Genomic DNA, 27592 nt, shown 5'->3' on the forward strand with positions numbered 1-27592 from the left:
GAACCATAAATATTAAATATCTGGTGAAAAAAAATTACAAGGCAGAGAGAGGATGCCCTCTGGATATTCCGGCGCCGAATGTTCTTGCATTTACAAATATTCATTAACTGGGATCTGCAAAGTTATTTCCACCAAGACTCGGTGAAGGAGGAAGAGAGAGAGAGAGAGGTTATTGAAAAAAAATAGAGTCTAGAGTAAATATTATTAGTAATTTTTATCTCTGCGTGTCCCTAATTATTCCATAATTAGGGAAAGTGCACATATGCATATACAATCACTAACCTGCCAGTCTCGGGGATTCTCGTTCCCAGCCCCGCCGTGGGATGGAGTTGCCAGGGAAAACTCCTCTCCCCCAAAAAGCACTGGGGGTGTCTGTGCCCTGGGGGGACCCCGCTGTGTCCCCATGCCCAGGTGCTCCGTGCTGGAAGCCCGGGATGATTTAGGGAGCCACCAGCTCTGCCGAGCACCCGCGACCTGGAGCTGCTGCCGGTTAGAGAGACATTAAATGACAAATCTCAGGCTCTTTTTAATTAAAAAATAATAGAACTCAGCGGGAAACGGAGCAGTAACACAACGCTGCCAAAACCCACTTTACAGGAGCTGTTAAAAAAACAACAGCCAAGAGGTGGGGGGAGAGGCCACACTCACCTTCGAGGGGACAGGTGACAGGACAGGCAAGGGTGGCCGAGGGTCCCCTCCCAGGGCCACCCTTCCCACCAGCCCCACTCCCATGGGAACAGCGCTCCCGGGACAGGCAGTGTCACACCCCAGGAATTAAGCTCTTAATCTGAACTAAACACATTACCATGAGCTCATCAACAAAAATCTAATTATGCTACGCGAGGCCAGGCTTAATTGCTTGTCCTTGACACGAGCGGGGCCCATGCAAGCCCAGGAGGCAGCAAGAGCCTGGGACTGGAATTATCCTGCTCCCCAGCAAAAATGCAAAAGGAAAACGGGGAAAAAATACGGCAGTGAAGCCGTATTTTGAGCAGTGAAACACCAGACAAATCAGCTGGGTAATTGTTGGGGGGAGCTCCGAGGGTCATTAGCAGGTACAGGAAACACTGCTGGGATCCCCTGACAGGCTCCAGAGGGGGACACAGGCAGTGGGAGGAGCACAGGGACTCCAAAAAGGAGGGAAATGGCTTAAACCCAGCTTTTCTCACAGTAAAGATGAGCTGGAGCACATTCCGAGCCCAGCCCAGCCTCCCCCAAGCACCACTGGGCTCCTCGTTTGCTGATCTCACTAATGAGGAAATCGGGATGCAGGAGGTGGCTGAGCCCCACTGCCTCCCCCGCACGCTCCTCCCCGACTTATCACCAGTCACAGGATGTTTACAATCATTTTTAATTTGCGCAATTATTAATCATTTTTCTATCTGTCTCATTTGCATAATAATTACTCTGCTCGCTGTTTGCCATGACTGTGAATGACAGTGGTTTAAATTAAATTAAGATTTTAATATTCATTTTTTTGGGTTAAAGCTAATCAAAGTTGCTGCTCGATGCCAAGACCGGGGCTCTGCCCTTCCAGAACCACTAATGAAGAGATCCAGTCCTGGTGTCACTGCTCCATCTCCATCACCCGGCTCATCCCAGAGGATCCCACAGCGTTTTCCAATTGCTTTGCTGCCAGAACTGCTCAGACAAGGCCATAGCTGGGACAGGAGATGTGGGATGCAGAACAAGGGCACAGGGACAAACCTGACTCCCTTCTCCCCAGGCAGCACATGGGGATGGGAGCAGGGAGGGAGGTGTTCATCACCTGAGCCCCTCTTCACCCTCACAGGTATCTCTTAAAAATAAAATATCTGGTAATGAACAAATAACAGATGTATAAATCCAGCTTTGTGATGAATGAGGAGGTCTCCAGGGTAGTACCTCTAAAATTTTAAAACCCCAGCCTTCAAAATCAGCTGCAAGAGCAGAACTTGATGCCGTTTTCAGGCCCTAGGCACAACATTTTGTTTAGTACCAGCACTGAAAGTGCTTTGCCTCCTTAAGAGCAGCTTACAGTCCCGACTGTGACACGAGCCAGCTGCTGGCATCTGTGGCTCTGCGAGAGCAGCCACTGTCACCAAGCAGGTGAGGAAGGTACCGGCATCCAACTCTGCTCAGGAGAGCGCATCCAATCATTCCACAGCAGGTTCTTTACATCTCCAGCAGCACTCAGATTAAGTGAGAGCAAAAACGAGTGTGTCAAGTGGAACTGCACTTGTTGAGGCGGCAGCTGCCTCAGGTTACAGGGGGAAATGAAACAGGGCCTTGGTGACAGAAGGGGGAAGCACAACTGGGAGCACCTGGCTGAGAGCAGGCTGGAAATGCGCTGCCACCTCACACCACCACCCCCCACTCCCAAACCACCTCCCTGCCCAGCAGGTGCAACAGGGCTGGGAATGGATTACCCGCCTTGGAAAAACCACCAGCACCACGCAGAATCAAGTAAAAAAAGAAAGGTGTTATTTACAGGTGAACACACCGATTCCAGGGCTGCTGGAAATGTTGCACAGGGATAAAAAACAGGGAAGTCCCAAGAGTCTGGCACTCCAGAGCAGACTTTGCTGCTATCCCCCCCACCCACAGCACCCCCAGAACTGGAAAATCCCTGAAAAGAGTGATTCTGCCCTGCCCCTGCCCACTGCTGCAGCCAAGGCATCTCCATGGAAACTGCTGCCTGAATTTCATCCCTGCTCCCTGGGACCTCAACAAGAACAACTGTATTTATTTCCACAAGTGCTTTCTGGCACACAGGGATTAAGGGAAGCTCTGCCCAGCCCCCAGCTCCGAGACTGACAAATCTGATCACAGGAGAGGGGTTGTTACACTTCCCACTGGAGTGAGCCCCAGGCAGCAGCGTGGGGGAAGTGCCGAGATCAGCACCAAATCCAGAGGGGTCTGGTGGGACCAGCAGCTCCAAACTATGAGGGAAGCAATTCCAGGTCTTAAGTCCTAATTCTCCACTCATTTACTTCCACTAGAAACGGACCTCTGAAGAATTGCTGAGGCTCCTAGAGATCTTGGTGCCCAGTGCAGCACTGCAGGTCGCTCTTACAGTGCCAGAGCATTCCCTGCTCAGTTTTCTGTTTGAACAGGGTCAGGAGAAGCTGAGTTTGAACTTCCCTGCACGTTGGTGACTCTGGGATCTACAGGGCACAGTAACTACATAAACTTAACAGAAGTTCAAAGTTAAACTTAACCTGAGTTCTGGAGCAGACTGACCCACTGCATGAGGCTAACTCGCCCAAGCCCAAGCGTTCAGCAGATTTTCACCTGAGATTTAGGACACCTGAAGACTCGGAACTGCCCTCAGAGGTCACAGCATTTGGCATCGAACAAAAGTTTGTTAGAAAACAAACAAGAACCCGGTGTCCTCCCCAGAGAGCTGGAGGCTCTGGCTGACAGGAAGATCCAGCCTTGCCTCTTGGAAAATGGTCCAGTGGGATGCTGAATGCCGAGGACAGGGCTCGTTCCAGGGAGAGCAGGCCATTCCTCACGGCTCTGGCCGCGGGTGGTGTCCGTGGGTCACTCCTGGAGCTCTCACCTACATGTCTTCGACGCTCCACTTGTAGGCGAGCTCCTGCACCGCCTTCTTGTTGGCAATGCGGGCGAAGCGCTGCTGCTCGAACCCATTGGACCTGCAAAGGGACACCCAGTGACAGGAGCTGCTGGGAAGGAGCTCTTCTGAAGCCACAAAACTTGCTAGAGACACTGCAAGTTTTCCGCTAATTTACTCTGGCTCAGTTTCCATCTTGATCTGTGGTTACCAACAGCTGATACCTCCCAAGTCCCTCACATCCCCTTGTTCCTTCGGTCCCATCACCCATTTGTAACTTAACCCAACTGCCAACACAACCTCACTCATCCCATAACTGGGAACCTTGACACTGTGAGCTCCCCGAAGCAAAACCCCTTTGTTTCTGCTGTTATTCCACCAGGAACAAGTACCTGTCCACGCCGTCCCAGCGGTGCCCAGGCCAGATGTTAAACCTGTTGAGTGGAGGTGCTGGTCCCTTGTACCTGGGTTTTTCTGGAACAGAAAGAGCAGAACAGCCATTTTCAGCACAGCCAGGTGGTCACATCCTCGCCCACCCAGGAAGTATCTGCAGCTAGGTACAGGCAGAGAGCACAGGCTCCTGACAGCCAGCTACAGCTCCCAAAGGGTCACTTTGACACACTGCTGAGTTTTCAGTCACCAGGCCCTGCCATCCCAGCTAACACCTAATGGCAACTGTTACTGGTAACAAGCCAGTAACTCCAGAGACTCCAGGAAACCCCCAGGACGCAGCTGCTCCAGCAGCCTTTGGCTATGTACTGAACAGCAGCTGCATTTCTGCGCTGCTGAGGCCTTAAACCACACACAGGCGTCATTCCAGAGCCAAACCTTTTTCCTTGTTCTCCTTGGCTTTCCTCTTCTTGATGAGAGCAGCCATGGGGTCTCCTTCCCTCTCCTGTTCCCTCAGCATTCGATCCAGGTCCTGATCATCGATGTAACGGGCCAAGGGCTTCTGCATCTCCTTGATTGCATCCTCCACATTCTGCTGCTGCTGCCTCTCCTGTGCCAGCCTGGAAAACACCCAGTGTCACCCAAACCCAAGCCATCATTCCCTGGCACTTGTTCAATTTGCAGGATGGGTCACACCCCTGAACTCCCGCTGCCTGTGCAGCATTCCCAATGCACTTCCAGCAAAGGAGGGGGTTTCGAGACACGTGGAACACACGCTGGTCCCAGGCTCAACCTCAGAACGAAGGGCAATGCAACACCACCAGTCTGGCAGCAGATCCAAGCTAAAACCAGGAGATGGGAGGCCCAGGGACTGTGCTTAGGGGCCCCTTACTCACCCTTTTCCCCACTTGGCATACTGCTCTTCTCTCTTGGACTCTGCCTCAGCCTTCAGCCTCTGCTCTAGCTGCTCCTGGGCCAGGTTCCTCTTGCGGCCAGACTTGTCTCGGAACACGGTCTGAGCGTTCCGGGACTCCTCTGGGGGGGACAGATGCCTCGAGTCACACATTTTGGAACATTTTATCATCTCCAGACAATTCAATGACTCTAACTGTGACCTTCCTTTTGCTTGTCCTAGTCTCTCAAAGAGCCTGTCACCCAAAGCCAGGCAGGATCTCAGCTCGTGCTTTTCCCTGCTGCCCTACACAGATCCTGAGCTCTCTGATTATCCAGCAGCTCCTTCAGACTCACAGAGGAAGAGCATTTCACACTCCCTGTGATTTCCCTAGCATTGCTCTGAAATCCCCATGTAGAACAGTGACCCTGGCCAAGGCTGCCAGCAGCATGTCCGGCTGCAGCTCCACAGGGATGCTCCCCACCAGCACCCCAGCGCCAGGGCCTGGCAGAGCCGAGGAGGAGAAGGGGAGCTGGGGCTCGGGCTGTGTTCCCACACTCCCACCTTCCAGGTGCTTGGTGCTCCTCTCGTGCTTCTGGAGCTCCCGCTTCTCCCTCCGCAGCACGTCGGCCGACACCAGCCCAGCTTTGGCCCCAGATGACATCGTGTTAGCCTGGAAAGCACACAGAGCCCACGTTTGCAGCTGGCTGAGAGCGGGGCAGCCAGGGAAGGCAGAACGAGGGGTGACCCAAACCACAGGGACGACCCTGTTAGAGCCACTTGTATGAAAACTTCCCCGATTTGTCAGTCATCGGACTTCCACAGCTGGAAGAGAAAGAGGCAACCCTTACCTTCTTGGGAGAGCCCTTGGTGTCCTGGTGATGTGGGGAGTGCTCCGGGGGACTCCGTGACCTGTGCTGGTCCTTTCCGGCAGGCGAAGTCCGTCCTGGAGGAGATAAATCAGAGAGTGAGGATTTGCTGATTCCCTCTGAGACAATCACACTCAGGGAATCGCTGTGGACACGGCCCAGGCTGCAGCAGAGGCTTTCCAGCTTGGGTTAACTCCTGCCCAGCTGTGAACAGCCAGAATGACAAAATCCAGCTGTGCCTACAGGGATGGGCACCTGCCACTGCCAGCTGTGCCAACGGAGCACCAGCCCACAGCACTCACCTGTGGCAGTGTGGCACAGAATCAGGGGAGTGCCCCGGGCACAGGGGACACAGCGAGGGACACTCACCTTTCCTTCGGCTCTTTTTCCCACTCGGGGACCCTGGCTTCTCTCTCCGAGGTGACAAATCCTGACGCTGCTGCCGGGGAGGGGACAGGTCAGGGGTGTCGTGACGCCGTCTCCTGGGAGGGGATGGATCTGGGGTGTCGTGACGCTGTCTCCTGGGAGGGGATGGATCTGGGGTGTCGTGACGCTGTCTCCTGGGAGGGGATGGATCTGGGGTGTCGTGACGCCATCTCCTGGGAGGGGATGGGTCAGGGGTGTCGTGACGCCGTCTCCTGGGAGGGGATGGGTCAGGGGTGTCGTGACGCCGTCTCCTGGGAGGTGACAAGTCTGGGGTGTCGTGACGCTGACGCCGAGGCGGAGATGGGTCAGGAGTGTCGTGACGCTGCCGCCGCCGGGGAGGTGATGGATCTGGGGTGCCAGGACGTCGCCTTCTGGGAGGGGATGGGTCAGGGGTGTCATGACGCTGCCGTCTCCTGGGAGGTGAAGGGTCGGGGGTGTCGTGACGCCGTCTCCTGGGAGGGGATGGGTCTGGTGTATCGTGACGCTGTCTCTTGGGAGGGGATGGGTCAGGGGTGTCGTGACGTTGCCGTCTCAGGGGTGAGAGGTCCAAGGAGCCGTTGTGTTTCCCTCCTGGGGGTGAGGGCTCTGGGGAGTCGTGACGCTGCCGCCTGCGAGGGCAGAGAAAGTGACAGTGAGATCCCTTTTTGTTTGGGGGACCCACAGAGCTGGGAACAGCTTTGTGAACGTGGATTCATTTGGGTTCTGCACCCCTGACCCGCAGCACTGAGCCACAGCCTTCCCAGAGCACATCCCAGAAACCCGCCAAGGCAGCCTGCATCCCAGCAGAGCTGGAATTTTAAATTAAAGTCTCCACCCTCACCATCATTCAAACTGACAAGGACCATCACCTTGATCCCCCTGGCAGTAACACAAACACACAGAGCTGCCAGTCCCCCGCCCCAAGCAGGGGGTATCCAGCAGGGAAAGGTGTCCACAAGTGCCCACATTTCCCAGCAAAGCACTTGGAAAGCACAGAACCAGACAGTCAAACCTGAAAACCAGAGTGAACCAGGAGCAGAATTCCTGGTTGGAGCCCCCATACCTTGTGGCAGACTTGGCAGGTCCCGAAATATCCGAACTCTGCGAGTCCTCATGCTGGTCTGAAGGAAAACAATCGGGATCACCGTTGTTAGGGCTCTGCACAGCTCAGCAGCCCCCCAGCATCTCAAGGATTGTGTTTTAGCTGGTATTATTTTTAACTTGCGTCATTGTTTGGAGAAGCCAAACACTAGAGAGTGAGGGAAGGGGCTGCTCTCACCTCCTAACAGCTTCCATTTGGAGTTTGTTCGGAACTCCTCCATGAGCTTCACGTCATCGGGGCGCTCATCAACGAACTCTGCCACCTGAGAACACCACACCGAACAACAGGGCCTTACAAACAGGCACAACTCCCACCTCCCAGCACATCCACTTCAGCCTGGCAATCCCAGTCCCTCTGCCTTGTCCCAGCAGCTGGTTTGGAGCACAGAACCACCGTGCTGGCCCTTGGAACACACAGGCACATAAAGAACAGGCTGCTTTGACCCGCAGGGAGCTCACTCATCCCTCCAGAGCCCCGAGCAGGAATCCCACCCATGGCTGAGGCAGAACCCACCAACAAACAGGGCAAGGAGAGGGGCTTTGCCAAGTTCCTCCCAGAGGGAGACACGAGATGACCCAAGAATCAATATAGGGTATGAGACCGCGAGTGACGGGACTCCCCGCTCACCACAGGCATGTCCCCTTCGTCCTCCTCCTCCTCCTCCTTCTCCGGGACGGCGGCGATGCTGCTCCAGCTCACATCGTCATCCACGATCCGCATCCTAGGAGCACAGAGAGGCGCTGCCGTCAGTACCCGTCAGGAACGGGGGGATCTGCGGCGGGGGAGCCCCCGGGAGCCTCCCGGCCTCGGAGGGAGGGTTTTGAGAAGGGATTTCGGGGAGATGGGCGCGGAGGGGATCCTGTGCCCAGGCACTAGGGAGGGTCGCGCCTGCCGCCCCCTTCCCCGAGACTCACCCGGCTCTGCCGGTGCCGCCCGGCGGCTTCTTCTTGCGGCGGCGGCGGGGCTGGGCGGGCTCGGCGGGGCCGCTCAGGTACCGCCGCAGGTACTCGGCCTTCGACACCCCCGGCGCCGCCATCGCGCTGTGACGCAAAACCCCGGCGCCGGCAGGAAGGGGCGGGGCCTGAGCGCGGCGGGAAGGGCGGGGGGCGGGACCGCGCACGCGCGGGGACGGCGGCGGGAAGGGCGGGGGCGGGGCCGAGCGGCGGCTGAGGGCACGGACGGAGCGGCGGCGGCGCAGGAAGGGCGGGACACGGAGCCAGCAACAGCTTTATTGGGGAACCGCCTCCGCTTCCACCCCCCGGCCCCGGCACATCGACACCGCCCCCCAGGGGGGGCCCTGAGGCCCAGCCCCGCTGCCTTCGGGCGGGAACAGCTGCCCTGGCCGCGGGAAGGCGAGCAGAGTCCTGGCCCCACACAGATCGCGGTCCCTGCGGCAGCTGGGGAAGCGGGCTGGGAGGGCTGGGCTGCCCCCGCTACCGGCCCGCGGCCGCCTCTGTCTCGTAGCCCTCTGTTCTCATGTCGTTCAGGCCCAGCTCTTCGTTCTGCTCAAAGGTGCGCTCGTAGCGCTGCACGCGCAGCTCCGGGTCCTCCTCCGGGGCGTACACGTTCTGCGGGGACACGGGAAAGCTCCTGCCCTGCCCTCTTCCCACAGGCTCGGGCACCCGCGCAGGCTGCAAGCCCCGGGCAGCGCCCGGGCAGAGCCCCCACAGAGCCAGCAGTGCTCTCCCTGCGCTGGACAGAGCCTGCAGCAGCCTGCGGCTCGTGCCCGAGCTCCAACGGGAACCCTACCCACAACATGTTCCAGGGAAATAAAATTCCCCCCAGTTGCTCAGGGAGCCCATCCCGAGGGCCCAAGGCTGTACCTGGAGGTAACTGTTGCCTGCAGGGTCATCCATGATGACGTGAGCCTGGGTCTTCCCCTCTATGATCTGCGGGAACAGAGCATGTCCAGCCATTAAGGCTCTTGCTAATCCTTCAGCGCTGCTGGCACCAGCACAGAGCACAGAAACACCAGGGTAAACTCACATCCTGCAGCTTCCCAATGAACTCCTGCAGCTTCCCTGTCCTGCTGGGCGTGGAGCTGTCTCCCAGAGTGAAGGGGTTCTTCTCCACCTGGAAGGGCAAGTAAGGCAGCCAGGCCCCCCCAGCCAGCACAAAGAGGGACAGGGAGGGGGCTGAGCCCCCCAGGCTGGCCCAGGGCCCCTCACCAGGTCACGGATGTCCTTCAGCAGCCCCTCCAGCGTGGTGAACTTCCCCCCCAGCGCTCCCATGCCCAACTCAAACTCCAGCTCTGGGATCTCCACGCTGCACGTCTCCGACTGCGAAGGTGAGCACCCCATGAGCCCCATGCAGGGAGGGCTGGGTCCCCCTGGACTCCCCACACCCTCCACAGGAGGACAGGGCAGGTCCCCAGGGCACTGCACCTTCAGGATGTCCCTGGTCATGTCGGAAGGGTCCGTAATGCGGAGGGTGATCCTGGTGCCTTGCGGTTCGATGGCTCCTCCAGACTTCACCTGGGAGCAGCCGGCAGTGAGCTCCACTGTTCACACTCAGCTCACACCACAATGCTTTAACAGGGTTTGTCCCAGCAGCCCAGAGGCCACTCCAAACCTGGGACCGTGGCCTCACCACCCAGCATAAAGCACCTCCTGACAGGCCCCCAAATCCAGTTTCCCTCCCAAGCAGCCCCATCGGGAAGCAGAGCTCAGGGGCAAAGGCACAGAACACCACTCCCTTCCCCTCTGCCCTCTTTCCAGCTCACCTCGTTGGTCCTGTGCCCACAGGAGTCACAGTTGGTGGCCATGATAATCACTTCCTTAAAGTGTGGGATTTCTGGAGCGGGGACTCAAGGAAAACCTCGAAGCAGCAGCCAAGGGATGGCAGGAGCCCACTGAGAGTTGTGAGTGGCCCTGAGACAGCCCTGCACCCCAACAGGCCGTGCTTGAGAGAACTTACTCAGGCCCGTGGTGCAGCAGGGAGGGCCCAGGGCTGCGCAGTGCCCGTCACCCCCCGGTGCAGCCCCCGGCCCGTGCCCACCCTCGAAGGATACGCACTAACTTCATGTTGGTGCTGGCCGGGGCGTTGCACTCGGGGCAGTTGGTGTTGAACTGCAGGACCTGGGGGAGGGAAAGGGCAGCCAGAATGTCCCAGCCAGCCCAGGGCAGCTGTCCTGGGTGTCCCCCAGCACTGCAGCATCACCCACCTCATCCCTCAGGTCCTCGGCAGCATCCTGCGGCTTTGCATCCACCTCCTCTCCCTGCAAGGGAAGCATTAACTCCTGTTCCCTGGTTTGGGGTCCTCCAGGGAGCCAGGATTGATCCCAGTCACCTCCAGTCCCAGCACAGCAGACTGCTGGGGGCTCCTCCTGTAGTGAGTGACCACCAGAGCCTCGTCCTTCTGCGGCGCATGGGGGTTCTCCACAAAGCTGTTCCCGGAGGGATCATCGAGGATCTGCAGGAGAAGGGGGCCTGAGGGAGCCGTCCTGCACCCCTCACCCAGTCAGGGCTGCCCTTCTGTGAGCACTCACAAAGGTGAAGGGGGAATTGACTTCTTTCAGCTGCCTCAGTTTCCCAATGAACTCGTCTATTTTCCTTGCCACCTCCTTGTCGGTCGCCTGGAAGAGGACACGGAATCGCAGAATCGTTGGAAATAGAGAACACCCCCCAGATGGGATTCAGCTGCTGCAGGGGCAGCCCAGAGCTGCTGACAGAGGTGACCATGGCACAAAGCAGAGCCCCAGCGCTCTCCCCACCAGCCCTGTGTGGCACCACGGGGCAGGGGATGGACATCCCAAGCATTTGCCATCCCTGAGGAGCTTCCCCTTTGCGGCCCTTACCCTGCGGGCGGGCTGGTCCTGCTCCAGGCCTGCCACAGCTCTGTCAATGATGCCCTCGATGGTGGTGAGGACTTGGCAAGGGAAGAACACAGAGGTGACGACACTGTTACCACAGCCCAGCGGCACCCGGGAGCCCCCACACAAACTGCTCCCCTTTACCCACCTCCCTTCTGGCTGAAGGCAGGGATCTCAAAGTCCAGCTCTGGAATTCGAGCTGAGGCACAGTCGGTCTTCACCACCTCCCTGTTCATGTCCTGCACACACAGCCAGGGAGCAGCCTCAGGATCCCCAACAGATCCAGGGGCTCCCACACACAGGGATCCCAGCGTGGTGCTGGCTCCAGCCCCCCCTCCCTTAGGACTGGGCACATTTTGGGCCTGGAACAGAGCGGGGAGGCCCTGCCCACCTGGCGGGAGGTGACGGCCAGGGTGTAGCGCACACCCTGCTCCTGGATCCTGCCCGCTGACTGGATCTCCGTGTTGGACCAGGAGCAGCTGTCGCAGGAGAAGGAGCTGACGATGATCTCTTTGAAGAAGGGGATCCTGGTGAGCAGGAGCCGCGTCACTCCCTGCGGCAGCGAGGGGCCTCGTGGGAACCCGAGCCGGGGGCGATGGCACCCGGGGCCCTGACAGCACCTCCCACCACGGGCAGCCCCCGTCCCCACCGCTGCTGCCCCCCAGCCTCCTCGAAACGCCCTTCTGGCCCCACTAGTGCCCCCACTCCTCCTGCCCCACTAGTGCCCCCACTCCTCCTGCCCCACTAGTGCCCCCACTTCAACACCAGCTGCGGCCCCCGGCGGGTCCTTCCCCGCTCCTGCCCCTCATCGCCCCCCAGACCCCTGTACCCCCCACCGACCCCTGTCCCGCTCCTCCCCCCGACCACTGGAGCCCCCCGCGTCCTGGTGTGTGTCCCCTGACCCCCACAGGCCCCTACAGCCCCTCCCTGGACCCCCCAGACTCCTGCACGCCCTCCTTGGCCCCCACAGACCCCTGTGCCCACCCTGGCCCCCGCACACCCCTGTCCTGCTCTCCCCCTCAATCCCCGCAGAGCGCTGCTGCCCGGCCCCCGGGGCCCCTCACGTTGCGGAAGCAATTCATGCACAGGGACTCGATCTCTGCGGGCTGCTGCTCGCCGTCCTCGGCGCTGAGGGGCCGGAACAGGGATCCCCCGGGCCCCGCGCCCGGCCCCGGCGCCGCCGCCGCCTCCATGGCCCCCAGCGCCGACATGATGGTGGCGCGTCACGTGGCGGCGCGGGGTGATGACGCACAGGTCACGCGGCTGGGGCGGGTCACGTGGCGCGCGCGGGCCGCGATGGCGGCGCCTTTATTTGTGTTCAGCCCCGGAGCCGCCCCGGCCCCGCCGCCCCGCCCGGCCCCGCCCGCGCCTCCCCGGGCCCCTCCCCGCCCCGCTCGCTCAGGCTCAGCGCCAGGTCCCGCCACAGCGCGTCCAGCCGGGCGCGCAGGTCCTCCAGGGGCGGCGGCGGCGCGTCCAGCGGCTCCTCGGGCGGGTCCGGGCGGGCGCTGAGCTTCAGCCGCATCTCCTCCGTCTCCTGGTCCAGCGCCCGGGTGAAGGCCTGGATCTGGGCGTACGTGTCCTGCCGGAACTCCTCCACGCGCCGCTGCACCTCCCGCGCCAGCGCCTCCCGGTAGCGGCCCGGGGGCGCCGCGGGCTCCCCGGGGCTGCCGGGGTACAAGCTCAGCTTCGCCTTCAGCTGCTCCAGGTTCTTCTGGATCTGCTGGTGCAGGTCCCGCGCGTTGCGGGTCAGCTTGGCCGACAGCTCCTGGATGTGCTGGTTGAGCTGCTCGGGGCTGGCGCGGGCGTGCGGGGCCACGCTGCGGTGCAGCTCCTCCACGTTGCGGTGGATCTCGGTCAGCAGCCGGTCCGTGTACGGGTGGAAGATGTCCTTCACCTGGTCCGTGTGGAAGGCGATCTTGTCGGTGTAGTGAGCCATGAAGCGCTGGAGCTCGTCGGCGCCGTCCAGGAGCTGCGCCGTCACCTCCCGGCTCGGCATCAGGTGCCGCCGGAGCTCCCGGGCCCGCAGGGACACCTGGTCCAGGAGCTCCTCCGTGAACGGCTGCAGCTGCTGCCGGAGGTCGTCCAGGTGCTTCCCGACCTGCTGGTGCACCTCGTCCACGTACGGGGACAGCTTCACCCTGAGGCTGTCCAGCTCCCTGCGGATGACCTTGCGCAGGCTGTCCGAGTCCTGGTAGAGCCGCGGCTGGAGGCCCCTGTTGAGGGGCGACAGTTTCTCCAGGAAGTCGCCCATGTAGCTGACCCCATCCTGAATGCTTTCCTTCAGGTTCCTGCACGAGACAGTCACCAACACCCCCGAGTGACCACAACACCCCTCTGTGCCCCACACACCCCTGATAAAAGCTGCCAACACCCGACAGGGCCCTTCCTTTGAGTTTCTGTGTCCCCAGGGGGAGAAAAGCAGGGCCCCGGGAGTGCTGGTGGGGCCTGGGGACCCCGAGGCACTGTACTCACATGATGTCCTTGCCCAGCTTGCTCTGGCCGTGCTCCAGGCTGTCCTTGTCACCCGTCAGCTGGCTGAGGTACTCCCAGAAGCCGCTCTGCGCCGGCTTGGCCGGGGACACTGCGGGCGGGAGCTGCGGTTGTGGTGCTGCCCACCCAGCCCTGCTGCCCCCAGAGCCCCGTGCCCGCACCCACCTGGGCAGGTGGCCAGGAGGGAGAGGAGCAGCGCAGCCTTCAGCAGCATGGTCCGGCTGCAGGAGAGACAGGAGAGGAGCCGTCGGCTGCTCCGAGTGCCCGCGGGGTGGTGGTGCCTCTGCTGCACACCCCCTCACCGCTGCCTGCAAGGGCCTCGCTCCTGGGGTCCCCTTTGACACCTGGAGCTCCCCTAAAAACACCTGGGGTTCCCCATAACACCTACGGGTCCCCAAAATACTTCGGGTCCCCCGAAGCACCTGGAATCACACCCAGCTCCTCCAGCCACACAAACTTAAAGCCCCCCGCCCCTCACCTGGCTCTGGTCGCCTCCCGTGTCCCTCCCGCCCAGAGCCGGCCGCTGGCCGCCCTTATATAGGCCCGGGGGGAGGCTGAGGAGCGGGCGATAAGGCGGCTTTGGTATGGGAAGGCTTTTTGGACCTCACTCCGTGTAAACACAACGTGGAGGTCCGAGCACGTTCCGGGGAGGTGACCTGGGGGCCGGTCACCTGACTGCCCACTGCCCCCCGGGCTCGGGGAGGGGGCTGGCCCTGCCCCGCTGCCGCTCTTTGCATCCCGGAGGGAAAGCCGGACGGAGCTGCCGGGGTGGTGCGAGGCAGCGGGATGGGGATGGGGATGGGGATGGAGATGGGGATGGGGATGGGGATGGGGATGGGATGGGGATGGGGATGGGGATGGGGATAGGATGGGGATGGGGATGGGGATGGGGATGGGGATGGGGATGGGGATGGGGATGGGGATGGGGATGGGGATGGGGATGGGGATAGGCTGGGGATGGGGATAGGCTGGGGATGGGGATGGGGATGGGGATGGGGATGGGGATGGGGATGGGGATGGGGATAGGATGGGGATAAGATGGGGATAGGATGGGGATGGGGATGGGGATAAGATGGAGATGGGGATAGGATGGGGATGGGGATGGAGACAGCGGCTGCAGCTCCTGTCGGGAGGAAAAGGGAGCCTGGAGCCCCGGGATGGGTGCGGGAGGGTGAGCCCGGCCCCGGCTGTGCCGGGGAAGGCTGGGATGAGCAGGCAGGGAGCACACCTTCCCCTGTGCATGGCTGCCCGCTCCCGCCGGACACCCAGCCCGCCGTGCTCATATCCTTTCCTTTGCACGTTGTTTTTTACCGGGAACAAACCAGGGCACCCTGGGGCGGGGGGCGAAGTCCGGCGCTCCCGGGGTGAAACGCCCGAGCGGTCGCCAGCGCTGCTCCGGCACCAAAGTCCGCGCGGCTCCCTCGCCTGGGCCGACACGTGAGGTCGCTCCAGGCAGCGCTGGCCCATCCCTTCCCATCCCATCCCATCCCATCCCATCCCATCCCATCCCATCCCATCCCATCCCATCCCATCCCATCCCACCCCACCCCGGGCTCCTGCCAGCAGCGCGCCTCAGTCCCCCTTCCTTCTCCCTGATCCGCGGAGCTCCCTTCCTGTGCGAGCCCCACCGGGCTGTGGGGACGAGGTGTCGGTCACCCACGCAGATCCCCATCCCTCATGGCAGCTGCTGCCCCACCACAGTGGGGATGTTTGGCCACATCCCGGGGCTCTGCCCCTCGGCAGCCACCTGGGTGCCCCCCGCTGCTGTGGCACCCCGGTGTGATGAGGTGACAGCGAGGCCCCGGCCCTGTGCTGGCCCACGGGCTCACCTGGCTGCCACCATCTCCAGCCACCACAGAGACCTCCCGCCCACCTGACCCCACCTCTGCTCCCTCTCCCTGGTGCCCCAGAACCCAAATTTGGGGCGATGCTCCTTCCTCAGAGCAGCTGAGGGTGCCCCAGGTATCCCCTCCCAGGGCAGGACAGCAGGATGCTGTGGGAAGAAGGGACACAGACCAGCACGTGCATCACAAGGAGATTTATTTCTGCCACAGGAAGTGGCCGGGAACGTTTGGAGTGTGTGTGGATGGCCGGCCGGGGCAGCTTAGTTCTGTGGGGGTGGGACGGTGCTGAGGAAAGCAGCCACCTTCTCCCGCACCTCCTTCTCCAGCAGCTCCAGGTGATCCTCCACGCCGGCAGTGCCCGACTCCAGCTTCCCGCGCATCTCCTCCAGCCGCTGCACCAGCTGCTTCCCGAAGGTGTCTCCGAAGGGAGCCGCCTGCTGCCGGAAGGCCTCCAGCGTCTGCCCCACGCGCTGGTCCAGCTGCTGGGCCAGGAGAGCCAGGCGCTGCTGCAGGCTCTCGGCGTCTCCGCTCGCCGCCTCCCGCAGCTCCCGTGCCAGCGGGCTCAGCTGGGCGCGCAGCTCCTCGGAGCTGGCAGCCAGGCGGGTGCGCAGCTCCTCGGCCACCCGCTCCATCTGCAAGGTCAGGCTCTCCAGCTGCCGGTTGAGGCCGTCCTGCACCTCCTGGGCATAAGGGCTGAGCCCGCGCCGCAGCTCGGCCACGCTCTGCTCCACCTGCGCCTTCAGCTCATCTGCCACGGGCGACAGCCGCTCCTTCAGGCTCTCCACGCCGCCGTCGATCTGCTGCTGCAGCCGGTCGGCGTAGGGGCTGAGGGAGGCCCGGACGCTCTCGGCGTTGTCCTGCAGCCGCTCCCGCAGCTCGGCCGCGTAGGGCTCCAGTGCCCGCTGCAGCTCCCCGGCGCTGCGGTCCACCTGGGAGCGCAGCTCCTCGGCGTAGGGGCTGATCTTGGCCTGCAGCTGGCGGATGTTGGTGCCGATCTGCTGGTGCACCTCATCGGCGTAGGGCGCCAGCTTGGCCTGCAGCTCCTGCAGCTCCCGCCGGATCTGCTCCTTCAGCCGCTGGGAATCCTGTGCCAGCCGCGCCTGCAGCTCCGTGGCAAAGGGCACCAGCCGCTCCTGCAGGTCCTCGGCGTAGGCGCTGACACTCTGCAGGTTGCTCTTCAGCAGGGTGCTGGGCAGAAGGGACACATCAGGGCCTGTGTGCCCACATCCCCAGGCCCTGCCTGGCACCCCCTGGTCTCCCTGAGCCCCCCAGCACCCCCAAGCCCCCCAGCACTGCCGCTCGGCTCACTTGAGCTGCTTGCTGATCTCGGTCTGCTGCAGCTGGTCCACCGTGTCCTTGGCATTGCTGCCCAGCTCCGTGAAGTACTTCCAGATCACACTGGCCACCTCGTCAGGGTTCACATCAGCCCGTGACCCTGCAAGGGTTGCTGGGATCAGCGCTCACACAGTCCCATTCGCCCAGGGACATCAGGTCCCCATCACTGCCCTGGGGCAGGACCACCCTGCTGGCACCAGGGACCCTTGTGCCACCTCACCTGAGATCGCAAGGAGAACCAGGACAAGGGCGGCTGCCTTCGGCGCCATCCTGAGTTCTGGGGACTCCTGTGGGAGCACAGAGAGGAGGTGAAGGAAGCTCAGGGACCAGCAGCACCCCAGCCCCCTGCCAGAGGTGATGGAGACCCCGGCTCTCCAGCCCCTGCAGCTGCTCACCTGTGCTGCCACGGCCGCGGTACCTGCGGAGCCGGCAGCTCCCAGCACTATTTATGCAGCCTGAGCACCCCTGCAGCTTCCACGCGGGCTGTGACACAGCGAGGGCGTGGATTTTAGCACGGGCACGGACTTTAGCACGGGCGCAACGTGGAAGTGCCTGACGTGTGCACAGCTCTGACATCACCCGCAGCCCCGCCAGCCCCCAGCGGGGTGACAGGGGCAGACAGGGGATGGGGGTACGCAGGACACACTGGGCCCCTCCTGGGGACCGGGGCCCTGGGCTGAGGGACACCTCGCTGCTCTGCGGGATGCAGCAATGGCCCCGTCGGTGCTGGCAGTGCAGTACCTGGGGTGTGTGGTTGTGGGATAGGTGGCAGCGGGACAGGACGCGGGTTCAGGGGGACGCTTTGATGAAGCTCGGGGGCACACGAGGCTGCGCACAGGCAGCAAGGCATCGTTCCTTCCCAGTCCAGGCTGCTGGAGGAAGCCCCGGCACAGGGAGGGGCCAGGACACTGCAGCCGCACGGTGCCTGGGAATGGAGCTGGGACCGTGCGTGTCCTTGGCGCTCTCGGTTCAGCCCACCCGCGGCCCCGGGGCAGCGGAGCAGCGCGGCGTGTCCCAGCGGGCAAAGGGCACGGCGCGCAGGGCACGGACCAGCCCGGCAGCGACAGTGGCAAGGTCCGAAGAGCCTCGCGGTGCCCGAGGGCGCCGCGCCCGGGGACAGGGCCGCTGGATGTCACCCTTGTGCCGCGTGTGCCCACGGCCCCAGGGCTGTCCCCCGCCGCGGGCACCGGGCTGGCGGCGTACACGCGTGTGCACACGCACACGTATGCGCAGGTATCGCACACAGACACGCGGGGCCCCAGCAGGCTCCGTCCCCGCGGGATTTCCCAACTCCTGGCCGGACGGGGACCCCCGCAGCCCCCCCGCGCCCTGCCCTGACCTTCGCACAAATCCCCCAGGGCGGCCGTGGGGAGGGTATAAATTGGGAGCCCGGGGCTGCCCCCGCGTCACAGAGCCCGGCACAGGTGAGCGGGGACATCCCTGGCGAGGGTCGTGCTGGGAAGGGGACGGGGTCGGTGTCGGGACCCCCGGGGCTCCCCTGCTGCCCCACACCGTGCGCTCCGCTCTCTCCCCAGCCATGAAGGCGTCGCTGCTGTTCCTGCTCGCCTGCACGGCCGTCCTGGCGGTGGGAGCAAGTAAGGGCCAGCGGGGCCGCGCAGGAGGAGGGGGTCGGGGCTCAGGGTGCTGGGGGGCACACACGGGGGAGCACAGCCGCGGGGCCCCGTTCCCCCGATCCCACCAGGCTCGTGCTTGCAGGGGCCGACAAGCCCGAGGAGCCGAAGGCGCTGGTCCAGAAGGTGCAGGAGCTGGCCCAGAAAGCCACGGCCATGGCCAAGGAGGCCTTCAGCAGGGTGCGGGAGTCGGAGGCGGCGTACCAGGCCAGGTGCCCCGAACCCCGCCAGCCCTGTCGCTGTCGCTGTTCCCGTCCCCCGGTGGCGGCGGGGAGCCCGGCCAGGGCCCCGCGCTGACCCCCTGCCCTCCCTCCCTCCCTTCCCCGTGCAGGCAGTGGCTCTCGGACAGCGCGGAGCTGGCGAAGCAGCGGCTGGTGTGGCTCAAGGAGCAGCTGGCAGAACTCTGGAAGAAGACTTCGGCCGCATAGTCTCGCCTGGGGCTGCCCGGGGGCTGTCGGGGCTGGGGTCCCCCTGGCTCCCACCCCCTGTCGTGGTGCTCTCAATAAAGTGGGGCTGAAGGAAACGCTGTGGTGGCATCACTGGGGGACTGGCAAGGAGGAGTGTGACCCGCAGGGAGAGGGAGGCCTGGGACAGACACCAGCACTGAGGTTCTCACGGCCATGTCGGGGAGCCGAGGGTGGCAGGAGCCGGTTGCTGCTTCCTGCAAATCCAGTGCCACCAATCTCCAGCACCCTGTGTGCGGCTGAGCCCAGCTGCGCCTCGGACAGAGCTGGGCTCAGTACAGGGCAAGCCCAGGGCACCCCTCACCAGTTCCCTGTCCCCCCACTCCCTCTGGGTCCCCCAGTACCCCCAGCTCAGAGCACCCCTTGCCCCCTCCAGCATCCACTGCAAAGACTGAGCGAGCTCCAATAACTTAAGTCAAGTTTATTTGACAAAAGGGAGGCAAAGCTGAGAGCGACGCCGGGTCGGGGAGGGAATTCTAGGGGAGGAGGGGGTCTCCGGGGAGGACACCCTAGGGCTGGGCTGGCCCGGGGCTCCTGCAGCCTGTCCCCAGAGCCCCCTGAGGAGAAGCACCCGGGGCAGGGCAGGGAGCACCCGGGGCGGCTGCAGAGCGGGGCTGGGGTCAGTCCCTGGCCACGCTGGCCGGCAGCTCAGGCCATGGTCTTCTGGAGATCCTCCAGCAAGCTGATGAAACGGGCCTTGAGGCTCTCGGTGTAGGGGGTGAGGCGCTCCTTGAAGTCCTGCATCAGGGGCGTCATCTTCTCACGCAGTTTGCCAAGCTGCTCCACCACCTTGGCCTGGTATTCAGCGGCCTGGGGGATGCCCTTCTCCCGGATCTCCTCCAGCTTCTGGCTCAGCTTCTGCCGCAGCTCATCGCTGAAGGGGGCCACGTTCTTGCGCAGCTCCTCGACGTGCCCGCGCAGACGGTCCCGCGCCTCCTCAGCCACCGGGGTCAGCTTCTGCTGCAGCAGCTCCACCTTCTGCTTGCTGATCTCCTTCAGCTCCTGGGCGAGGGGAGCCAGGCGCTGGCGGTACTGCTCCAGATCCTCCGTCCACTTGGCAGAGAACTGGTCCAGGAAGGGCTTGATCTTCTCTTTCACCTCCTCCAGGTCCTTGGTCAGCTCCTGGCGCAGGGACTCGGTGTCTTTCAGCCACATCTCCCGCACCTCTTTGTAGTAGGGGGCCACGTCCTCTCTCAGCTTGGCGGCGGCTGCGCCCAGCGTGTCCAGGTTCTCGCCCAGCTTCAGGCTGCGGGAGGGGAGGGAGGTCACACACGGTGCCCGGGGTGCCCCGCCAGCCCCCCGCCACACAACTCCCACTTACTCCAGCTGTTTGCCCACGGCGGAGGCCTCGAACTGGGCAATGGCTTCCTTGCCGCTGGCCTTCACTGTCTCCAGGTACACAGCGAGCATGTCCTTGAGGCGATCCAGGGGTGCCTGGGGATCATCGTGCTGCCAGAAGGAGCGGGCCTGGGTGCCTGCGGACAGAGTCGGGTGTGCTCAGGACACACCGCCCGGGGATGGCTCCAGCCCTGCCGGGGACGTGCCCGGCTCGGGAGAGGACCAGGGAGTCCCTCGGCTGCAGCCCGACTCGCAAAGCGCTTCGGAAACCGGCGGCTTCCAGCAGCGCTCGCGTCGGGCTCAGCCGCCCCATCCCTCCCGTGCTGCTCCATCCCGCGGGGATCCGCAGCCGCTGCCGCCGCAGCCCCGTCCGGACCTACCCGTCAGGCAGAGCAGGGCGAGGGTCAACACCACGGCTCTCATCTTCGCGCTGGACCTGCGGGCAGAGCAAGAGAGTTGGGCGCGGGCAGCCCCGGCAAATCCAACCCCGGCGGGGGCTCAGGGGTCCCCGCCGGGGCCGCGGGCGAGGGGCACCGCTCTGTCCCTGCGGGTCCTGCGCAGCAGCCCGGGCTCTTACCAGCTCTCTCTGCCGCTGCTGCTCGTCCCGTCTGAGCGGCCGGGGCTCCGCCGCCGCTATTTATGCCGGAGGGGCAGTTCCGCGGAGATAAGCCAGCGCGGCGGCCCCGGAACGCGCTCCCGGCGGGCGATGTGGCGCGCAGGGTTCAAGGATCGCGCAGCACCGGCGAGGAGCGCGGGCTTGGCAGGGGCGGCGAGCAAACAGGAGCTCCCCGCGGGACGCGCCTCTCCGGCCAAGGAGCTGTTTACGCTCCCGCTGACCCAGATTCCCGCTGGCCCTGCGGCCTTGCCGGGGCCCCTCGCAGCCCCCAGGGATTGGCCGCCGGCCCGGGGACAAGGTTTATTCCCGCAGGGATTTGGCCGGCCATACCCGGACCCCTCGCCTCGGCCGCGGGTCTGTGCCCCGTCCTTCACCGGGCCGCTCACGTCACCCCCTTTTCCCGCTGTATCCCCAACTCAGAGGTCCCGGGAGCTGTGCCCCTGCCCGCCCATGCCAGCCCTCGCTGGGGACCCGGGCAAAGCGAAGGCTCGGCTCAGAGCAGGCACCAGCACTGGCACGGCCACCTCAAAACCCCCCTCAGCCCGAACCAACCCCAGGTGCTTCCCTCTCCCATTGCCACCAGTCCAGGGATCCACATGAATCGAGCGCACAGGGCTGAGCCCGGCCTGGTGAGGGGAGAGAGGGGACAGGGAGAGAGGGGCCATGTCCCCAGATGGGGCTGCAGGGAGTGTGCAGGGCTGGCAATGCCAGCGGGAGCTGCTACAGAGGAATGATGCTCTTGAATGGCATCAGCTCCCCGCAGCCCCAGCCTGTGCCAGCTCGCTGGGCACCTCACGGGCATCGCGCGGGTGTTGCCATCCCATGTGCTGCAGGTGCTGGAGGCACAGCTCCCTGCGCCTCCCAGACTCTACCCACAGCTGGAAAAGCCCCACGGCAGCGGATGCCTGGGCAGGGTCTGATCTGCAGCACTGCAGTTCCCCACACCTGCAGGGCGAGTCGGACTCCGCTGGGCTCCGGCTGCAGGGGGGGCTTTGGGAAACCCAACCAGGGGGGCTGCTGGAGCCCGAGGGAAGTGACAGCCCCAGGGATGGACTGGGGACACAGCAGCTGCCACCCCTTGAACTTTGGCGTTGAGCAACAAGGCAAACAAGAGCCCAGGGAAGATCATAATCATGTTTTATTTGTTATGATCCCACTGTCCAACTAATTGACTAGTTGCAAGTGACCCACAAAAAAATGGACTGAAGATTTACTGAAACGGTTTTTTTTTTCCTGTTCGTTTTTAGTCCAACATAAATGAGGAAGAAAAAAAAAATACTTCTGACATTTCCAAAAAACAGAAATAATAGCAAAGTATATTAATATACATTCAACATATACTGCGCGTATTGATTACTACAATACAAAGCCATGATAAAAAAAGTGTGGTACTGCGGATGGCACGGTGACGGCCCTGCGGGGCGGCTGCTGCGGGGGGCCCGGCGACTCTCCCAGGATACAGTGTCATGTAAACAAAAGGAAAACGAACCAAAGGGACAGAGCAAAAGGCTTTCAGCGTTTCCCACCCTTCCCGCCCGATCCGGCGGGCTCCCCGCGCCCCCCAGCCCGCAGGTGCCGGGGAGGGGCCGTGCACGGCCGGGCTGCGGAGCTCCCCTCCGCTCCGATTTTCGGGATCGCAGAGCCGTTAGCGTTGTTCTCCCGGAGAAGGGGAGGCCGGGAAGAGGCACAGGCTAAGGATAGCAAAGTCACCTCTGCCGTGCTGGTTTCACACTTCCTTCTGTGCAAAGTCAGGAGGGCTGGGTCGATGTTTCCTTTAGTTTTAAAAAATACTCCAGAAAAATGTCAGTAAGAAGGATCCGAGCTGGAGCTTGTCAAGTCCCAAAGGCAAGGGTGACACCACGTGCTCCTGAACCCCAGCGGGAGGGGCATCCCGCTCTATCCACCACGGAAAAGATGGAAAAGGGACAAAGAAGAGACCTCTGCACGTCCCGACTGTATAAGGAGAATTACCACTGTCGCCACTGGCACGAGAGAAAACCAGTCACAAGAACAATGTCGTTAAAAGAAATAAAATACTTTGAACAAAAGGTGCAAGTCACAATTCATATAGAACAGAATCTAGTTAAAAATTTCTCTCAAACAGAAATTCCTTTTGCCTTTTATTAATAACAATAATAATAAAACAACATTTACCAAAAAAAACAATTCCTACGTGATCAGGAGGAAAAGCGAAGGAAACAAAGAAAAATCCATCTGCCCTACATTAGCCAGGAAAAGAAAAAACCCCAAGTCGTGGCGGATTTGGAAAGAAAAGGGAAGGGAAGGGAGGGCAGGGCAGGGGTGATCCTGTCAGCACCCCGACACACGAGAGGGAACAGAGCAGACAGAGGTGAGACAAGAAGTGGATTGCACCGGGGTGGGGAGGGCCCCCGCCAGCGCTGCCAGGCCCAGACCCCCCCAGTGCAGCGGGACAGAGTGGAAGGAGAGCGTGGTCTCCATCCAGGAGCAGCTCCAGTCCCCTTGGACCTGCTCAGGGCAGGCTCCAGGGAGGCTCAGCCCGGTGTGGGGCCCCAGGCAGGCCAGCCCCCAGAGCAGCCCCGGTGCCGAGGCCGATCCTCCGCGTCGGGCTCAGGGCTCTGGGTGTAGCTGGAGTTACAGGCAAGTGTGGCAGAAATTAAAGAACCCAAAGGAACGACACACTGGATGAAGTGAGGATGAGGAAAGGGGCCATGGTATTCCAGTTAGTCAGAAATACTACGGCAATTTGGCGCAATGCTGCTAGATACTGTTGGTTTAAAATGGACCTTTTCATTTCAAAGCTGTACACAAACCCTGCAAGAGAGAGAAACACAGATGTTAGAGGAGACCAGAATGGTGCATCTCTTCCCACAGCCCACCAGCATTGCATTCCCAGGCCATTCCTGACCCTGCCCCAGGAGAGAGACCCCGCCATGCAGAGAGGGTCTGAGAGCAGCACAAGCCTGGAAGGAGGGATGCTGTCCCTGAGCAAAGGAGGGACAGCAAACAGCCCCAGCACAGGAGCTGCGAGTGGATGGTCCCAACCCCGGCACTGGAGCAATGAGCAGGGAAAGTGACACATGGCAGTGAGGCCATGGAGGCAGCCCGAGATGTGTGGAGAGAGGACACACAGATACTCACTCCCTCCCGGTTACACCCCCGCCTGCTCCATCCCAAAGGGCACCTCCGGGTGCTTGTAGCTCAGCAGGACGTCTGTGATACACGTCGAGGGGTAGCAGGAGGTGTTGAGGTGCTGGCTGCCATCGCCCAGGTTCGGGTGCTCTTGACCTTCCAAACTCTCCCCACATTCTGTAAGGGCAGAGAGGTGACTCAGCACCTCTCCCTGTGACTCAGCTCCCCGAGGAGCTGCCCACATCCCCCCGTGCCACGTGGGCAGCCCCAGGGCTCACCCTCGCCGTCCCTGTCGCGCAGCTGCTGACTGGCCATCAGCGACGACTGGCTGAGCACGGCGTCGGACATCCGGGCAGAGCTGAGTGCTTTTCCTGCCATCAAACTCATTCCAGGCAAGTTATCCAACTGCACCTGTGGAGACAGCAGGACACACCTCAAGGGCAGCTCAGGAGAGGATCCTGCTGTTCCCCATCTGCCCACGGACAGAGTGCCCAGGGAGCTTCTGCAAACCTTCAAGCGAGGGTTTGGAAGGACGAGAACTGTGCATCAGGCACAGCTTGGGTGCAGCCAGTGTCCCCTCAACAGGAGAATGGACTGAGGAGTCCAAATCCCTCTGAACTAACAGAATCACAGCATAACTGGGGTTGGAAGGGAGCTCTGGAGATCACCCAGTCCAACCCCCTGCCAAGGCAGGGACAACTGGAGCAGGTGACAGAGAAACACATCTGGGTGGTTTTGGGATGTCCCCAGAGAGGGAGACTCCAGGCCCTCCCTGGGCAGCTGTTCCAATGCTCTGCTACCCTCCACAGAAAGTTCTTCCTCGTGTTGAGGTGGAACTTGTTGTGTTTTAGTTTCTGGCCATTGCTCCTTGTCCTGTCACTGGGCACCACTGAAGCAGAGACGCTGCCATTCCCCTCTACAGCAGAAGGCAGCTGGAGCAAAGCACACATCAAGATTTGGGACGGACAGTTCCCAGCAGCCCAAACCCCACAGGGAGCAGAGCACTGAGGTCTGGGCTACCATGACCAGCTCCTTCACAGCACTGCAGGACCCCGAGCTGGGCTGGGTGTGTCTGCAGAGCCCTGCAGAGCCAGGCCTGGCTGTTTCACTGGAGGGACCTGGGAGGCAAAGGCACCTACGTAGGCATCATCACTGTTCTGGATGGTGTGATGTCTCTGCAGGGTGCGGGGCCGCGGGTGCTCGCTGGACGAGGGGCGCACGGGGTAGCCCAGGCCGTTGTGGTCAGGCACCTGCATGGCTTGGCCGGGGGAGCTCCTGTCCATGCAGTTCCCTACGATGGACTCTTGAAAACCAGACAGGACAGAAAAATGACAGGTTAGTACAAGGAACCTGCAGCTCCCAGCCATGTGTGCCACTGCAGAACTGAGATGTGACACCACACACAAACGCTCCTTGCTGGCACAACAAGGACAGGACCCCCGGCTGCTCTGGAGCACCAGTGCTCCCAGTCGCACTCACGCAGGCTTCTCCCTCCAGCATTAATATCCCAAAGGATCCCAATGCTAGCTGCCTCCTATCAGCTCTACAAAAGCAGCCTGAAGCTGGAGGGACTGGGGCAGGAGCACAGGAACCAGACCCTTTCCCACTTCTGCCTTCCCCTCGAGCCCGAGCTCGACCCCCACCCTGCCCACATCGTTACACAAGAGCCAGGGGAGCCTCCAACACAGGATGCCTCCAGCAGGGCCCCTTGGCAATTGTAAGCAACATAATCCTGCTGGAAGAGCTGGCCAGGATGTTCACTTTTATCAGATGACTTCTCCCTGCCCTCCCACAATCTGGCTGCAGGAGCACACGAGTGTTCTGCCTGGCAAAGTCCATCTGCGCTGCAAGCTCTTGTGACTGAGGGCAAAGGCCACATTCCTATCAGGCAAAGCCTCTCGTCATCAAGTACACGATGTTTTGGATGAAGGCCTGAGCCGTGGAGGAGCCTGTCATCGAGGCTGAGCTCGCTGAGCGCGGACCCCGCCGAGCACAAACACCCGATGTGGCTGCGAGCGCTGGGGAGCTGCCCCGAGGTGACACAGCTGCAGGTACATCCCTCAGAAAGCCAGAGCTTTCCCAGGGCTTTGGCCAGTGGGAAGTGATGTCCTGCTGTGCTGAGACACTGCACGGCCCAGCTGGCACTGCAACTTCCACAAAACTGCTCCCCAAAGAGATCTCACAGAATCCTTGAACATCCCCAGCTGGAAGGGACCCACGAGGATCATCCAAGTCCAACTCCTGGCCCTGCACAGGGCAGTTCCAAAACCTGTCCACAAATTTAGCATAATCCAAGTGAGACCCCATCCCATGTGGTCTCCACACCGCTTGCAGGCAGGTGAGCATGGATAGCACTGCTAGGACACTGCTCCCCGTGCCCTTCCTCCATTGGGAATGTGGCATTCCTGCCAGAGCCCTGTCCCAGGGCAGTCAGAGACGCAGCCTCCCCGTTCCTTTGCACAACCGTGGGGTTACGTGCGGTTAACAGTCAGCTTTCCCGGAAAAGCGAGAAGGAAAACATGAGGTAACAGATGTTAGCGGATCAGTGCCACCCACACACTGCTTGGGATGCTGCTCCAACTGTGGGAACAGTGGTTGGGGCCAGCAGCCTGCTGCTCCAGCTCCACAAACAGCCCCAGCCCCAGTCCCTGCGCTGCGGGTGACGAGTTCCCTCAGCCTGGAAGAGGCAGGACCCAAAAAACAGCTGCTTCCCAACGCCAGCACTGCAGTCTGGGGATGCTGCTCTGGACCAAGGGACAGACACCCTGAATTCACACCCTCAGCCCCACAGAGGAGAGCCTTTCATCCCCACATCCTTTGTGTCACTGTGGCATGTGACACTGGCACGGCGCTGCCGCCAGCTCGGCCCCCTCCGTGCCGAGCCCAGGCAGGTTTCCCACGGGCAGCGCTCCCAGCCTGGGACGGCTACGTTGGAGCAAAACTGGAGCAGGGCTGTTCACAGGCAGTCCAGTCACATCCCAAACAGATTTGGTCGGCTCTCAAGGTCCCCAGCTGCCATCCCTGGCAGATGCTCCACAGACATCCAGAGCTTTGTGATCGGCATCAGTACGAGCCCTTGGAAGCGCAGACACTGGGAAGTTACACTGCTGCAGGGAAAACACATCTGGGGAGCTGGGGCAGGGAGAGAAGATACCCCTCAAACTGCACCCTCATTACATAGTCTAGGGAAAATAGGGGGAAAAGCCAGGGATGTAGGATTTGGTGTAGGTTAATTGTGGAAAAGCCCAGGCATAGCATATAGGATTTGGTGTAGGTCAGTAGTGGGAAAACTGAGTGATGTAGGATTTGGTGTAGGTGAAAAACGGGGAAGCCCAGAGGTGTAGGATTTGCTGTAGGCAAGGGTACCTGGGAAACTTTGAGGTGACTCTGCCTGGACCTGAAGCAGCGCAGGCCTGAGTCCAAGTGGGTTATGGAGGCCATAAGGAAAATGGTACAAAGCAGTTACATCCCAGGACATAGTTTACTACAAACAGCCCTGTTAGAAGGGCTTACACAAGCCTATTTGTAAACATTTATTTGCTTTTACTCATTTACAAGGCCTTGCAGTCTAAAGTCCTGCTCCCTTGTGTAACCAGTCCTCGTACCAGCAGTGCAGGGGCTGAGATTTGGCTTCTGACTTCACCAAATCTCACTGTCCCTCTAACGGTCTACAGTGACAAGATTCAGACTCGTGACTTCGTACCAAACACCCCTCCAGAGCTTCCAACCCCCACTGAG

General features: G+C 61.6%; 7 protein-coding genes across 12 annotated transcripts in view; 1 reads left to right on the forward strand and 6 right to left on the reverse strand.

Annotated features, from left to right (window-relative positions):
• Positions 1 to 2441: 2441 nt before the first annotated feature.
• On the reverse strand, positions 2442 to 8267 carry BUD13 (BUD13 homolog). The gene is made up of 11 exons (XM_068994839.1): positions 8129 to 8267; positions 7842 to 7935; positions 7392 to 7476; positions 7176 to 7233; positions 6077 to 6741; positions 5690 to 5784; positions 5403 to 5511; positions 4843 to 4981; positions 4385 to 4566; positions 3949 to 4030; positions 2442 to 3638 (listed from the first exon to the last, which is right to left on the reverse strand). Exons 1-11 carry the CDS (start codon positions 8248 to 8250, stop codon positions 3545 to 3547), a joined length of 1725 nt encoding a protein of 574 aa, XP_068850940.1. The 5' UTR covers positions 8251 to 8267; the 3' UTR covers positions 2442 to 3544.
• Positions 8268 to 8429: 162 nt separating this feature from the next.
• Positions 8430 to 12249, reverse strand: ZPR1 (ZPR1 zinc finger). The gene is made up of 14 exons (XM_068994741.1): positions 12090 to 12249; positions 11417 to 11578; positions 11174 to 11264; positions 11011 to 11081; positions 10702 to 10788; positions 10503 to 10625; positions 10378 to 10431; positions 10225 to 10291; positions 9937 to 10007; positions 9599 to 9688; positions 9383 to 9493; positions 9201 to 9287; positions 9038 to 9103; positions 8430 to 8782 (listed from the first exon to the last, which is right to left on the reverse strand). Exons 1-14 carry the CDS (start codon positions 12234 to 12236, stop codon positions 8648 to 8650), a joined length of 1362 nt encoding a protein of 453 aa, XP_068850842.1. The 5' UTR covers positions 12237 to 12249; the 3' UTR covers positions 8430 to 8647.
• A 92-nt stretch (positions 12250 to 12341) lies between these two features.
• APOA5 (apolipoprotein A5) lies at positions 12342 to 14984 on the reverse strand. Of its 2 annotated transcripts, none has more exons than XM_068994739.1 (4): positions 14744 to 14984; positions 13681 to 13736; positions 13498 to 13606; positions 12342 to 13313 (listed from the first exon to the last, which is right to left on the reverse strand). In XM_068994739.1, the coding sequence occupies exons 1-4, from the start codon at positions 14980 to 14982 to the stop codon at positions 12344 to 12346; spliced, it is 1374 nt and encodes a 457-aa protein (XP_068850840.1). In that variant the 5' UTR covers positions 14983 to 14984; the 3' UTR covers positions 12342 to 12343. The 2 variants fall into 2 exon arrangements, with proteins under 2 accessions (XP_068850840.1, XP_068850841.1); XM_068994740.1 differs by lacking the exon at positions 14744 to 14984 and adding an exon at positions 13994 to 14299.
• Positions 14985 to 15538: 554 nt separating this feature from the next.
• APOA4 (apolipoprotein A4) lies at positions 15539 to 17127 on the reverse strand. Its single transcript, XM_068994583.1, has 4 exons — positions 17090 to 17127; positions 16915 to 16981; positions 16668 to 16794; positions 15539 to 16547 (listed from the first exon to the last, which is right to left on the reverse strand). Exons 2-4 carry the CDS (start codon positions 16961 to 16963, stop codon positions 15620 to 15622), a joined length of 1104 nt encoding a protein of 367 aa, XP_068850684.1. The 5' UTR covers positions 16964 to 16981; positions 17090 to 17127; the 3' UTR covers positions 15539 to 15619.
• Positions 17128 to 17908: 781 nt separating this feature from the next.
• On the forward strand, positions 17909 to 18848 carry APOC3 (apolipoprotein C3). 2 transcript variants are annotated; one of them, XM_068994586.1, is made up of 4 exons: positions 17909 to 17927; positions 18230 to 18289; positions 18411 to 18537; positions 18657 to 18848. In XM_068994586.1, exons 2-4 carry the CDS (start codon positions 18232 to 18234, stop codon positions 18751 to 18753), a joined length of 282 nt encoding a protein of 93 aa, XP_068850687.1. In that variant the 5' UTR covers positions 17909 to 17927; positions 18230 to 18231; the 3' UTR covers positions 18754 to 18848. The 2 variants fall into 2 exon arrangements, with proteins under 2 accessions (XP_068850687.1, XP_068850686.1); XM_068994585.1 differs by lacking the exon at positions 17909 to 17927 and adding an exon at positions 18068 to 18118.
• Positions 18849 to 19195: 347 nt separating this feature from the next.
• On the reverse strand, positions 19196 to 20773 carry APOA1 (apolipoprotein A1). Its single transcript, XM_068994584.1, has 4 exons — positions 20705 to 20773; positions 20508 to 20563; positions 20111 to 20264; positions 19196 to 20035 (listed from the first exon to the last, which is right to left on the reverse strand). Exons 2-4 carry the CDS (start codon positions 20548 to 20550, stop codon positions 19438 to 19440), a joined length of 795 nt encoding a protein of 264 aa, XP_068850685.1. The 5' UTR covers positions 20551 to 20563; positions 20705 to 20773; the 3' UTR covers positions 19196 to 19437.
• Positions 20774 to 21863: 1090 nt separating this feature from the next.
• SIK3 (SIK family kinase 3) overlaps positions 21864 to 27592 on the reverse strand; it is a 70936-nt gene continuing 65207 nt past the window's right edge. For all 4 annotated transcript variants that reach the window (XM_068994820.1, XM_068994822.1, XM_068994821.1 and 1 more), the window contains 4 exons: positions 24994 to 25157; positions 24133 to 24265; positions 23864 to 24031; positions 21864 to 23536 (listed from right to left, as the gene is read on the reverse strand). In XM_068994820.1, coding sequence (XP_068850921.1) covers positions 23874 to 24031; positions 24133 to 24265; positions 24994 to 25157 — 455 coding nt within the window. In that variant the 3' untranslated portion in view covers positions 21864 to 23536; positions 23864 to 23873. The remainder of the gene's footprint in view (positions 23537 to 23863; positions 24032 to 24132; positions 24266 to 24993; positions 25158 to 27592) is intronic.

The sequence above is a fragment of the Aphelocoma coerulescens genome, chromosome 24 (genome assembly GCF_041296385.1).
Source record: "Aphelocoma coerulescens isolate FSJ_1873_10779 chromosome 24, UR_Acoe_1.0, whole genome shotgun sequence".
Taxonomy (NCBI): domain Eukaryota; kingdom Metazoa; phylum Chordata; class Aves; order Passeriformes; family Corvidae; genus Aphelocoma; species Aphelocoma coerulescens.

Coding starts and splice junctions, on each gene's coding strand:
- BUD13 (XM_068994839.1), bottom strand. CDS start 8,250: ATGGCGGCGCCGGGGGTGTCGAAGGCCGAGTACCTGCGGCGGTACCTG. Junction 5,785..6,076: donor GAAAAAGAGCCGAAGGAAAG/GTGAGTGTCCCT, acceptor TATCTCCTCCAG/GACGGACTTCGCCTGCCGGA. Junction 4,982..5,402: donor GAGCACCAAGCACCTGGAAG/GTGGGAGTGTGG, acceptor TGTCCCCCCCAG/AGGAGTCCCGGAACGCTCAG.
- ZPR1 (XM_068994741.1), bottom strand. CDS start 12,236: ATGTCGGCGCTGGGGGCCATGGAGGCGGCGGCGGCGCCGGGGCCGGGC. Junction 10,432..10,502: donor CTGCTGTGCTGGGACTGGAG/GTGACTGGGATC, acceptor CTTCCCTTGCAG/GGAGAGGAGGTGGATGCAAA. Junction 9,104..9,200: donor TCATTGGGAAGCTGCAGGAT/GTGAGTTTACCC, acceptor CTGTTCCCGCAG/ATCATAGAGGGGAAGACCCA.
- APOA5 (XM_068994739.1), bottom strand. CDS start 14,982: ATGGGCCAGCGCTGCCTGGAGCGACCTCACGTGTCGGCCCAGGCGAGG. Junction 13,607..13,680: donor CCTCCTGGCCACCTGCCCAG/GTGGGTGCGGGC, acceptor TCCCGCCCGCAG/TGTCCCCGGCCAAGCCGGCG. Junction 13,314..13,497: donor AAGCTGGGCAAGGACATCAT/GTGAGTACAGTG, acceptor TGTCTCGTGCAG/GAACCTGAAGGAAAGCATTC.
- APOA4 (XM_068994583.1), bottom strand. CDS start 16,963: ATGGCGCCGAAGGCAGCCGCCCTTGTCCTGGTTCTCCTTGCGATCTCA. Junction 16,795..16,914: donor GGTTCTCCTTGCGATCTCAG/GTGAGGTGGCAC, acceptor CAACCCTTGCAG/GGTCACGGGCTGATGTGAAC. Junction 16,548..16,667: donor GAGATCAGCAAGCAGCTCAA/GTGAGCCGAGCG, acceptor CCTTCTGCCCAG/CACCCTGCTGAAGAGCAACC.
- APOC3 (XM_068994586.1), top strand. CDS start 18,232: ATGAAGGCGTCGCTGCTGTTCCTGCTCGCCTGCACGGCCGTCCTGGCG. Junction 18,290..18,410: donor CGTCCTGGCGGTGGGAGCAA/GTAAGGGCCAGC, acceptor TCGTGCTTGCAG/GGGCCGACAAGCCCGAGGAG. Junction 18,538..18,656: donor GAGGCGGCGTACCAGGCCAG/GTGCCCCGAACC, acceptor TTCCCCGTGCAG/GCAGTGGCTCTCGGACAGCG.
- APOA1 (XM_068994584.1), bottom strand. CDS start 20,550: ATGAGAGCCGTGGTGTTGACCCTCGCCCTGCTCTGCCTGACGG. Junction 20,265..20,507: donor CGCCCTGCTCTGCCTGACGG/GTAGGTCCGGAC, acceptor CTCTGTCCGCAG/GCACCCAGGCCCGCTCCTTC. Junction 20,036..20,110: donor GCCGTGGGCAAACAGCTGGA/GTAAGTGGGAGT, acceptor CCCCTCCCGCAG/CCTGAAGCTGGGCGAGAACC.